A 13,104-nucleotide genomic window follows, 5' to 3' on the forward strand; every position below is an offset into this window, starting at 1 on the left:
TAACAGCCTTCATCAGGACAGAAAAATCATTGCAACTTCCCCATAAATGGATTCCTGTGTTCAAGTTTGTCTATGGCAAAAAACAGAACAAGTCACTAAATATCTCGTACACAAAGGAGGTATATCTAAAACAATGTAGATTACATTAATTCAGTGTAGTAATTCTAACGTACCATAAATGTTTAGTGACCTTTTCAGTGATTTGCTGTAACACAGAAATCCAGTTATGGGACATGTGCAATCATTTTTCTGTCGTGATGAAGGCCTCAACAGTGAGAGCACTTAAATGCTTATGAGGCCGAAATACTGCGTGCCGACTGTTTTCTATGAATCGATGATATGTATACACATTGTTAAGTAGGCCAATGGGGATTGAAACTTGGCTATCAGAATACCCGGAGTCTGGTATGCTCTTTTGGGGAATTGCTGCTAGTGTATTAATGCATATCGTTTACAATAAAGTTCGTGTTTTTAAAATGAGTGAAGGTTCGGCAATGAATTGCTGAGTGTTTGTGGAATATCTCAAATGCTGCTCTGATCAATTTTTGATATAATATCAATGTCCCTTTTTGAGTTTCGAAAACAACAACTGTAATACTCTGCAGCTTCCACTAGATATCAGCCTATGCATAGCTATATATAAACATCTGTGATTAGAGATATAGCCAGGTCCCCTTTTTTGTTTGGTCTACTAGCCTGGGGTCATGGACTCCTTGGTTAGGATGGAGGAGTGACACAAGACTGCGAGGGGGAGGTGGCTCTAGGGCCCACAAGAACTTCAATAAAAACCCTTGAACTGCCTTTGAGACTGGGAGTAATTATTGTGCCATCTGTGACAGCTATTGGGTCATCTCTAACTCTACAAATTCATTGCGCTGTATCCAGATAAAGGTAGAATTTTGTCAGATAATGTGTCAAGAATTAAGTCACAGGTTGCCTGTACATGTTTAGGCTATCAGGTTGCTAAATGTTCACCTAGTTTTAACTGAAGTGAACTGATCAGAGTAATCTGGCTGTATGGCCAGAACTGATGTTTGTTTTTTTCTAAACAAAGAGCAACTGCTGATGGACAGAACTTCAAGAGATCACACTCAAGGTTCACAAGATGCACTATTCTCTTCTACACCAATCTCCAATTGCCCCCAAGATTATCTGTATTGCCAAAGTAACTTAATCTGTTCATTAGAACATAAATTGTGGTGGGAGGAACAGTTGTTACTCTTTTGTTTGAGCATGGATGCTCCATTGTGATATGTGCATTCAAGGATTTTGTTGGTGAAAGTGTGTTCTCGGAGACTGGGACCATCATGCAATCTTGCAACAGAATTCTGAACTTTCCGTAGATGTTGCAGTTCCCTTTGGCTGATTGCTTACTACAGCATGCCAGGGTTGAGTGAACGTTCAATAACCCTCAAAGAAATCTGTTCTTAGTTGACTTCATTCTTATTTAGCACTGTTAAATGATATAGGTCTTACTTCATTTCAAAAACAATCATTTTTTTTGTTTAAAGTACTTTAAATCATCTTTTATTTGACTTGTATAGCATAATCCAACTTCTTAAGTACTTGCATAGATTTTATAATTGAAATAACTCAATATTGAAAAAAGATTACAAAATCATTTTTTTAAAATGTGTTGATGGGGAAAATACACTGTTACCTCATAAGACTTCTCACCTTTGCCACATTAAATCCGAAGTTGACATGCAGAATTCAACCATGATTTGCAAACTAAGTGTTTTCTGTTTCAAGTAGCATGGTGCTTCTTTTTATTTTAGTTCCCACTCTCACTTTTTTTTCAGGGCACACAACGGTTAGGAGGCGTTTCACAAGCTACTCACTCTTTAACTACCCCAGTCGTTTCAGTGGCCACCCCAAGTTTGCTGACTCATCACGGGCTGCCATTCTCGGCCATGCCTACAGCATATAACACAGGTAATTATCAATTTCCTTCATCATAGTCGTAAAAATGAAGCTGGCAAATTTCAGTATTTGGCATATGCTTTTTGGGGATACCTTTCTTTGAACCAGGTTTTATCAAAGTGTGGGTGTTGAGCTATGTTTATTGAACAAACAGCAGTGGTTTAAATGGCTTAATTTTTGGAAAGATATACCTTCATTTAAATATTTTACTGGAATTACATATTTGCTGTATATTGTTGCTTTCAACCAGTAGGACCCTAGAATATCCACCTATTAATCTATACTCTGTGTTCTCCAAGCATGACGATCATTGTTTCTGGTAGTTATTTAAAAACAATAAATCTCTATTTGTATTTCATATTATGCATTCACTAACATGTTTAAAGATTAGTTTTTCTCTCAGATCTCGCAGTTATCCTCCCTGGCAGAAGTCTGGTTTCCTAAACACTTTTTGCCACCATCGTGCGCACTTTGGTTCTGCCAGCTCAGCATAGTACTACTAATGCCCATGAAGTCTGATATGGTGATCTGGTGGTGTACATATATGAGGCTTCAGTTTCATTTTCCATGCAAACCAAAGCTGCTTCGGTAATTCCAAGGCTTACTGTTTGGTTATGGCATCATGTATCCCTTCAAGGCATGTAATGACTGTGAGAAGCCAGTCTTGGATGCATACTGGCTCTGCGTCCAGTGCTTTGGACTGGATCACAATAATGAATGCAGCTCCTGCCAGTCGATTTCACCCAGAGGACTTCAGGAAGTGGTTTGCTAAGGTATTCACTAACCCTGGATCAGTGGACTAACTGAAGGCTAAACATGCTTGACGTTTTCACTAAGGCCTGGGAACTTCAGCCTTGTTGCCATTGGTGGGACCCAAGTTTGCTGCGCCTCCTAGGGCCATAGGGAACCTAGCAACCATACTCCCCGTTTGCTTTGATCCAGATCGTTTCACATCCTCACAGTGCCACACAGATATGCCTTGGCACCACAACTTCTGTATTGAGTGCCTACATTGGTGCAGGACCACATAGATACCATGTATCTCGTGATGTCAAGTGGTTATAAGTGATCTCTTCTTCGTGGAGGCCATCACTGGACAGATTCATTGGAACATGGCAGGTTGGAAGAATGTGCTGATGTTTTACATCCAGGTTGAGGACCTTGCTAGTTTGGTAATTGACCTTTGGGAGAGACCAGTGGTTGAGCTAAACCTTATGCAGACGTTCCTCTATGGTTCTGTGATTGTGCCTTTCCATTAAACTGTCATCAAAGATGTAAAATGTCTGGGGATAAAACCCTGTGTCACTAAGAAAAACAGCATGACCTCACATTCTGGGTTAGCGGCTGCCCAATAAAGAATTCCGCTGCTGCAGTCTCTGCAACTTCAGTACTTGCTGGAATCCCTCTATTTTCCACTTGCTTATAAGAAGCAACAAAAGTCCCTACGGTTTGTAGTGGGGGTACACATACCAGTTTGCAGTCATAACGTTCAACCTGTCCCCAGTCACCAGGGTTTTCATCAAGAGATAGCAGGCAAGGCTGTTGATCTGTGTTGGGGTCGGTGGGAAAGGAGGGGGTGTTTATGCTTTTCCCTACCTTCAGTGATTGGGGCTTGCTCCCATAAGTAGTCCTCGAAGCACCAGTTGGGTACGTGCCATTTGCTGCACAGTTTTGGTATTTCCGTCAACTTAAAAAAATCAAAAAAAAAATCTGTGCAACAATTCTCTCATTCTTGATTCATTGGGACAATTCTGGACACATAGTCTGAAAAGGCCTTCTCTGTAGCCCCAGTCAGGACAGTGATTCTGATCTTTCAGATTGTTCAGCAATTTCAAATGCAGACCCAAATGCCTACTTCTGTCTTCCTTCCTCCTGGTCCTGATGGCTTCCTTCATCTTTGCTTTTCAGGCACTGTGTTTGCCTACTGGTGCAGTGGTCCCAATCAGAGTAGCATGGCAGATAGGCCTCATACAAAATGGCACAGGACCTTGTGTGGTGGGCTATCAAGGACACATATGATGTTATAAGCTTTTGTACTACACACGTTAATGACGGTGGTGGTCCTAGAGCACATGTGCTTGTACGATTGTTGGCATATTGTGACCCTCTGAGGGATTCTAAGATCAGTCTTGGGCATAATAAATTAGTTTGAAGGGAGAATTGATGGGTGATTTTTCAAGTTTAACACTCAAGATAAACGGAAGACAAGATATGATTAGATTCAACATTTATTTTGTAGTATTATATTTCCCATTTTCGCATAGTACGGTACAACTGTTAACTACACCAAAGCATAAATAGCACAACTGAAAGTACAGAAGTATGCATACATTCATCTCTTCACGTCCCAACTGGGGATTTGGATACGCCTCTCCTTTCTTATCAATTCCTACCCATTTGTCCATATATTTGACACCTTTGGTGCTGTTATATCTACTCTGCAACATTCATGGTGGTCTTAAGTACGCCGAGGTCATGAACTTGTTCAACATTTGCCCCCAATTCAACCTATCGTCCTTTTCCTCATCTGGTTCCCTCTGCTTCCTCAGAATTTCTGCTTCTGCCATGCCCCAACGCTGGACATCTCTCACCCAGGACAGTAGTGATGGTCCCCTGGGGCATTTCCAAGATATTGCAATTCTCCTTTTTGCTAGAATGCACAGGAATTGTACAATTCTCCTCCTTGTCTCATCTTTTTTCTTTCCCGGTAGCAATCCCCAAATGCATACCTCAGACTTGCGCTCATATGACCCATGTACCAAAGAATTTATTTGACGCATCCCAATAAACTACCATCTTCGGGCATTCCCATAACATGTGCCAGAAACCCACTCAGTCTCCCCCACACCTGGGACAACAATGAGATCCCTACGGATTCATTGTGTGTAGCCTTTTACTGGTCATGTATACCCTGTGTAAATAATTACATTTAATGAAATGAAACCTTGCATTTTGTGATACTTTTGTTACCTGTTCCCGTATTCGGGTCCATTTATTTTCTTAGCTCATATATACTACATCCCTTTCCCACTTGGCTTTAATCCCCAATTCATTCCTCTGTCTCTGTTCCTGAATGCCTGTGTACATCCTCGAAATGCTAATTCACTCCTCCCCACTCCCCATCCAGTGTCGGCACTAGTGTTGGCACCAGGTGCAGTAGTGGACTTGTTTCCGGCTCCTCTGTGTTATCCCCCATATGTCGGCCAGTCTTTTCACCTCCCAAGTATATACTAGGAAAGGGCCCTGCTGCATATTTAAGGTCTGTCTCCATTTCTCAAAAGTCAATAACTGCCCTCCGGCAAAGAGGTCTCCTATCGTCAGACAACCTTTGCTGTGTAATTTGCCCAGGTCCAAGCTCTTCAACACCTCCAGGAGCCCTGTATCGAATCTTATCGGGCGTCCAGGATTATACATTGCAGCTATGTGTAGCTTCCATGGGAATTTGCTCCACACTCTTGTGGGACTTGATAAATATTTTTCCACCTGACCGTGCCCATTTGATCCCACAATAATTAAATTCCCTCCCTATTCCTCTGCAATGTGTTTAAGAGCCACCTCTGGTCTCCCTCTGGTTAGTCGTCGCAATGGCTCACTGATTGCAGCTGGCTGTGTGAGGAACCTGTAGGTACTCTCATCTTCTCCCCAGGGATCTTCTGTTCAGGTGGCCTGGGAAGGGCCATCGCTTTTGGAACCCGACCCTAGGGGTGGACTAGCGAGGGAGGATCACCTGGCTGGAGGGTCCTTGTGGTTTGGAGAGGGGGGTACCTGAAGGCGAGACATGGTATTCCCCTTCACTAACACTGACCTTTCAGACCCTGCCTCAGTCTTTATGGGATATTGTCAGTCCTTTCCAGCATTTCCCTGTAATCTCACATCAAGTACTGAGACGAGGAATATGCAACTAAGAGTAATGCACACTTCCTATTGGACTCGCCACTATAGTACTGGGACGAAGAAGAGGTAGTCTGAACACTACAGAGCTGTAGGTCAGACATGTCCCAGTAATTGGTCTAATTGGAATCAGGCAAAACAGCACACCTGGACATCATTGATGGGATACAGGCGTATAAAAGAAAGCAGCTTAGAGGAAGAGAGCAGCAGCGAAGCCCAGATGGACCATTGGGAACCGGAGGAGAGCAGAAAGCGAGAGCACTGGAAAGTTGCAGAGCAGGGTGCTCTGTGGAAGCGTGGCGAGGGAGCCGGTGAGGTCAGAGGAAGGAAGCCGGATGCAGTGTCAGCCCTTCGTGTTTGGTTCTGCAAGTGCTCGTTCCCCTGGGTGGAGGAGCTGGCCCAGGAGTGTCTGGGGGGCAGCTGGTGAGACCCTGGCCTCAGTTCATAAGAGTCTGTGAGAGCAGAGGAGCCATAGCCTCAAATAAACTGACAATGAGTTTGTGTGTAAAGAAACACAGTGTGTGAGCAAGTGTAAAAGAAGATGCATTGTGGCAGGGTGGGCGTGTGTTGCCAATAAATGTAAGAGTGAGTGCTTCTGAACTGTATGAACAATCGAATGCTGTGCTAACGAGGCTGTACGAAGATACTGTGTATCAGAGTGATTGCGTATAGGAGATTTGCAAGGTTTTGAAAGCCTTTTGAGTAACGGAGAAAGACTGACATGGCAAGAGAAAATCTTGAAAAAGGATATTGGAGTGGTCAGGTGCAGGTAATAGGCACTGTTTCGAAAGTCTCTGGATATATGAGGATGAATAAAAAGCATTTAATGCACTCAGAGTGAAAAGAAAGTGGTTAAAATCGTTTAGGCGAACAGCAGAAGGGGGAGCAGTGAAGTGGGAGCAAAAAGAGAACCTAAAGGCTGCAAACCCTGGGGAAGGACAGACTGAATATATAAAACGAACAAATAAAAGTACGAAGAGTCGAGTAATGCCAAGGAAGTCTCTTGGACAAGGTCTCAACCCAAACCGTAACGTCACGGGCCCATGGTTGCTTGACCTCTAATGCGTGGACCGTATGGTCTGACAACTGTGCCCAGACCAGAGAACCCCAACCAAGTGTATGGAAGTTGCCAAAGAAAACTTAAGAACAAGTGTGTGTTTGAACTTTTGCTACATCTCTTCTTGAAGATTGGGCACGGGAACACCAAGCTCCTTCTGAACTTTGTATATTGAAAGGAAGTGTGCTTTGGGGGAAGATGCATTCAAGTCCTGAAAGAACAGTTGAAGCCTAAAATTGTTGGAACTGCCTTAGTTTCTTTAGGTAGGGAAATTCCCACCATAGTTATAGGGCAGGTGAGCCATTACATCCATCCTGATATTTAATAAAACACATAGCGTTCAATTCATATTCTGTTGTCTGTGTCATCTCTTGATACCATGCCTGCCTCACAGCTGCCATAAAATATGATTCAAATTCAGGAAGAGAGAATTCTCCCTCTTGGTTGGGCATGCAAAGCGTTGCCAAAGCTACCCTGTGTTGGCCATTCTCCACAATAGCTCCCCGATCTTAGTGTCTAACATTTTAGAGGATACCTTTTTAATCATATACGGGATGTTTACACAGTAGTATAGTAGCCTTGGGAGTATCACCATTTTGCCTAGGGCAATCATGCTCATTAGCAATAGTGGTAATGTTTCCTAAAACTCTACAGAGTCTCCTATATCTGTCAATGCTCTGCCTGTGTTACAGACAAAGGTGTCTTCCAAGTCATAGAATATCTGTGGCCTTAAATAGTGGAAAGATTCGAATTCTCATGGAATGTCCCAATTCGGAAACGTTTCCCATTGCCTTCCCCTTAGTGCCGCTCGAGGAAATAAGAGTGACTTGTCTGTGTTCACTAGGAACCCCGAGAGCTGACTGAAAATGCCCAATATTTCCATTATCAGGATGTTTTCCATTGGATTTAACACATATAACAGCTTCATCTGCATATAAAGACCTATTATGGGTTATTACATGACCCCCTAATCCCTGTTTCTGATATATAATTTCTAAAGTATGGTCCTTCAATCTAAATCAGGAGTCATACAATCATACCAATGTAAAACATGAATTAAGTTGTTAGAAAAAAATTAAGACATTAAGCCCATCAATGCATTTCTACATAATTCATTCCATGATGCACTTTAAGCACATTTCAGATCCAACATGAATGCGTGTTAGGTGATATTTTCCAAATGTACTTAAATAACCCCAACATTGATCTCATAAATTAACCCAGTGAACCTAACAATATATAAATACAGACAGTTGTAAACACATAGATCACCAACATACAATTTACGAATATATACACTGTGCAATGATCGTGTACACACACACACACACTTGATTCCATCCAAAAAATCCAATGTTTTATGCATTAGTGTAAACTTGATACTAATTCATTATGCTTCTGCGTTCATTTAAAGGTTCAGATGCATATGCAAAGTCCACCTCTCAAGACAAGCAATGATCTTTGTTATGATTAAAAACAAAGCCAATTTGGGCGTCAGCTGCAGCGGCCCAATAAATCCTTGCCCCAGCCTTCTTCAGTGCTCAATCATTCTTCTCCACGGACAAGATTAGCCAGAGGGAGATCTTGAACACATCGGTACTGAGTTCACTGACGTAGATGTGAGACTCATGGATATTTAATATGCTCATAGGTCAATTCGAAGGACCCCCCACTGTAATGTGCATCTGTCTGTTTTTATGTGTTGTTGTTGGGTTCACTGGGGGCATTTAGGAGAGTGGGAGTGGTACACATTGTCTAGATTACTTAAACTCTTGTCACTCATACCAAGTGCAACTGCCACCAAATTCCACCGTAGGTCGACATTTGCCAACCAAAAGAATGCGGAGTCCCTAAGTGAGACACCAAACGTAGGTCTTAATTTGAGGGACTGACTGAACGAAATAAAGATGCAAGCACTTGGATTAAACTCATCTGGCACCAGTGATATTACAAGTAATTCCTAAATTGTCCTCTGGACTGGAAGATTTGTAGCCAACGACTTTGTATATTCAGTCGAAACCAGTTTAGGCAACAAACATGAGAAGGATGAAAGGACTCTGGAAAAGAATTGGGAACAAAAATTTAGTATTATTTGGCCTCTGGTGACTGTAGTTATTGGCACTTTTCTGAAGTGCTGAGACGCTCACATGTGTGGCTTTAGGGACTGTGCAGATTTAGACTCTGGCAGAATCAACAGAATATTATACTTTTCCCAACACCAGCTCGCAATCTTGACATAGAATATAGAAGTATTGATATCCTGGAAATGCATGCCAGCAGATATGCCCTTGTGCCCTTTCGTTCATTGATGCAGGACAAGTTTGTCGAGGGCCTTAATCACAACACAGTGGCCATGCAAAAAGAGGAGTGTTGTGAGGTCATAGCATCCTCATGAATGTGCTATGGAGTTCTGTCGGATATCTTTTTCAGGAATGACACAATCCAAGTATTTGAGCTCCTGCTTTCATATCTTTTTATACACATCGAGACACTTTGGAATGACCTCTGTCATTTATAGTCTGTGTGGCAACTTGCACCTCATAAAGGGGAGAAACACAAATGTCATTTTCCATTCAAGTCATACTGCTCACAGAAATGTTATGTACTGCGCACAGAAAAATTTATTTTTGTCCTAACGAAGGTGGGCATTCTCAATCCGAGATGCCCGTTAGCCGAAACACACATTTTTGAGTCGATTACACTACTACAGTGACATATGATCGACTTTAAATTTACTCTACTTTTCTAATTGACTTTGGAGCTCTTTCCCCAAATGATAGATGATTGTTTTTGGAAATTGTAGTGCATTCCTTTTTCAGGAAAACTTAAGTGTAAATGATTTATTTTGGGGTATATAGTATGCTTTTAGTAGGAATGGTCTGAGGCAGATGTCCTGGGTTTGGATGATGGCATGATATATTTTAGGATGTTCCCCCACTGACCTTGTAAATCCTACATATTACTTTCAAATTAAATATTTTTTTCAATGTAACTTTTATATGTTCAGTGTATGTGGTGCTTTGAGATGAGGGATATCCTTTTGGTTCTATTATAATTTACTCTGTCCCTAGAGTATTATTACTAGTTAGCTTTTCTTTATATTTGGAGCACTGCTTTGCTGCAGAGAGGCCATACAACCTTGATTCTGTGCTATGGTGAACAACAATGCCTGCCTGTCAGCGGCTAATCAACTGGAATAGAGAAGGTTGGGGTGGACACCTCCAGCAAGTGCTGGTTGGTCTCCCACAAGTAGAAGCTGTACCAGCAATTCCTGCAGTTGATCTTTGCCTACGAGGGGAACCCTCCTGTGGACCATTTCGCTTCCAACTTCCCTCAAGTGCGAGTTTTCCTGATTCTGGGGATTTGTTTAGCGGGGGAGCAATGGTTGCCGCATTGAGAGCCCAACTTTGATCACTGTTATGCTTTGCTCTTATTCCATTAATCCCTCTGGTTCTAAGGATACTGACCACCTTGCTGAGCTGGGCAAGATGAATGGGGCGAGGGCCTTGGAGCAAGAGTATACATGCTCTTCTGTCAGGAATCGGAGCACTAATTACAAACCTCAGTAGCTTCATGCTTCCCTCAGAGGGTGAGAAACAAGGTGTGGCCCCTATTTTATGAGTGTCCTGGATGTTCGGCCAAGAGACTGGTGTCCAAATCTGTCTACACCTGCAGGTGATGGATGGTTTCCAACTGATGATGGTATAAAGTTCTGGACACAGTTTTCTTGCTCAATCTCCTCTGTGCTTGATTGCTTGCCTTTGTTTTCCTAGAATTGTCTACATATTGGCACAGTTAAAGGGTACTTTTATGCCATGGTTCCCTTCAGGAGCACCCCGGAAGCAGAGCTTTTTCTTTGCAATACCCACTTTAAACAATGTTTGTAAGATATGAGAGAGATGTTTCAACTAAGCCAGTTTTTTATTTCTGCTTCGGATTTGTATTTTGGCGGTGCCTACCTTTTAGCAGGTTACTTTTACTTTGGTGAGGCGCGTGAGGATCTCTGTTAAACCCCCCTATCTATCCTTTTCAAAGGATAATGTCTGTGACTGTGGCATCTTTCTCAAAATATTCAACTACTGGTCTTATTTCATCTGCCTCATCTTTCCATGATGGAGGAGAGATTCTATTATCTAAGCTTTGAGAGCTCTGACCTTTGACATTGTTTAGATGAGGGAATTTCTTAAGGATGATCAGCTTTTTTTCAGCTTTGCTGGTGCGTAGCTGGATTGTTCTCTGGATTGGAGTGTTTTCTCTGGGGGACAAGGGCTTTCGAGTCCTTTTCACCAAGGGTCTGGCATCAACCAATGCTCTCAGATGGTTGTCCCGGTCATTGACAGCTCTGAGACAGTTATATGGGCATGCATGCACTGATTTGCTAAACCTCATTTCCTGTATTCCTTGTCTGCTTGGAATGCCCATGTTCCTTGCCTGCCTCCAAGTTCTGTACTGCTTTGGGAGTTGCAAGATAAGAAACCTTGGAGGAAAGAAAGTGTTAATTCAAAGAATAAATAACTTGCCTTTGGTAATGGTTTCAAATGGATTGTGTCCTCCCACATATTCCTCATCTTTGATATCTTCCATCCAGCAGCGGCTGCTTCAGACACTTTTTTTCTCGGCAGAGGGCGTCTTGCGTTGACACAATGCCCCTTGATCGCTGCACAGTTCGCTTCGGATTGGTTCTTTGACTTTGTGTCAATGGTTATTTTTCAAACGTCAGCTCTAAAATTGGCTTTGAGATGTGTCGAGTGTGGGTTGAAGATGTCCATTACAGACCCGCAGCGCATCAGTCCCTGATGCCTGGGAATCGATCACAAAATGGAAGACTGAGACTTCTGTCAAATCATGACGGGAAGGGCCCTGAAGAAGAGGAAGGGGAAACTTGCTGTGGGTAGGCACCCTTCCAAGTCCCCAAAGACAACCCATTTGAAAAGTAGGTCTTCTGATCAAAAGAGCTCTAGGGGTGAGTCACCATCTCGGTAGCGTGTTAAGAGGCACTCGCGGTCTAGGAGTAGATCCCATCACTCATAGTCTTTGCCTCTCAGAAGAAGAGCAAAAGGGGCATCATAGATCGAGCTCTTCTTCGTCAGACTCCTCACCCGATCACAATGTTGTTTGTCCAAGTAAGTTGACTTCTAAAGCCGAGGTGGAGGATTTCCGTCTCTGTGTGTTGCAAGTATTTGAGAAGGCAGCTTCTCCCGCCCCTTCAAGAGAACTGAAGAAGAGCTCAGACCCTGTTAAGCCCCGTAAGGCTGAATAGGTGTCTAGGAAGAATTCCGGTTGCAAGCCCGGTCCCAAAACAGTCAAGACCTCAAACTCGAAACCTTGAGAGGAGGAGAGGCCTAGCCTTCATCCTTGGATTACCTCGACAAGTCTCAGGCCGGGTACTTTGGCGTCAAAGTCTTCATCGAAGCCATCAACATCGACGGAACCTTCAAAGGTTCACTAACCTCAACCAAGAGTTGACTTTTTTAAGTCCATGTCCTCAATTTTTGAGAAAGATGAGGCTATTGAACAGGACACCCCTCCTTTTGGCTTGGAATTTGGGACATCTAATGTTCCTGAAGCCTTTATTTCAGAAGTGTCTAAGATGCAGCATCTGGTAGACTAATTCAGGGATGCAAGTGGCCTTGACACTTCTCCTAAAATGGGGTTTGCTAATCCAGAGCCTTCTGCTCATGAAGATCCCTCTTACAGGGTGCTTATAAATAGGGTAAAAGAATATATAGGTTTGGGGAAGGTCTGCTGCAGTTTTTGAGCAGGATGGCTTAGTGGATTTATTGTATAATGGCCCTCAGAAAGAACCCATCCTACCTTTTCATGCTGCTCTGAAGGAAAGAGTAATCGCCAATTGGGAAGCCCCAGATATTACTCCTGTGGTTAGTAAGGATCTCACAAGGAAGTATGAGCTTTCTAGTGTGGATCCAGACTTTCTGTCCAAACATCGTCCCCTGGAACGATTGACTGATCAGGGCCCATTGCCCTGAATAGGACCTGGAGCATCTCAGCATCACCTGCCACACTCTCCACAAGCTCAGCTTCTCCCTCAATTTCAAGAAGTCTGAGATGGTACCTTCTCAAAAGCTTGAATTCAATCGACGTGTCCTGAATGCTTACTCTGGGAAAGCCGAACAAATCAGAGTTAAGGGCTCATCACATTCAGCAGATGGTCATGATGTTTCAAAGTGCCCAATGGCTACTGGCCTTCAATTCTCCAAGGTTGCTCTGCCTCA

The 13,104-nt window shown here is 42.9% G+C and overlaps 1 protein-coding gene across 10 annotated transcripts in view; it reads left to right on the plus strand.

The window, feature by feature from the left end:
- The window catches only part of MEF2D (myocyte enhancer factor 2D), a 1,898,135-nt gene that overhangs the window by 1,791,548 nt on the left and 93,483 nt on the right, over positions 1–13,104 (plus strand). For all 10 annotated transcript variants that reach the window (XM_069607157.1, XM_069607149.1, XM_069607151.1 and 7 more), the window contains one exon: positions 1,803–1,935. In XM_069607157.1, the coding sequence (XP_069463258.1) occupies positions 1,803–1,935 (133 nt within the window). The remainder of the gene's footprint in view (positions 1–1,802; positions 1,936–13,104) is intronic.

This window comes from Ambystoma mexicanum, chromosome 1p (assembly GCF_040938575.1).
Source record: "Ambystoma mexicanum isolate Mex_15411 chromosome 1p, UKY_AmexF1_1, whole genome shotgun sequence".
Classification (NCBI taxonomy): Eukaryota; Metazoa; Chordata; class Amphibia; order Caudata; family Ambystomatidae; genus Ambystoma; species Ambystoma mexicanum.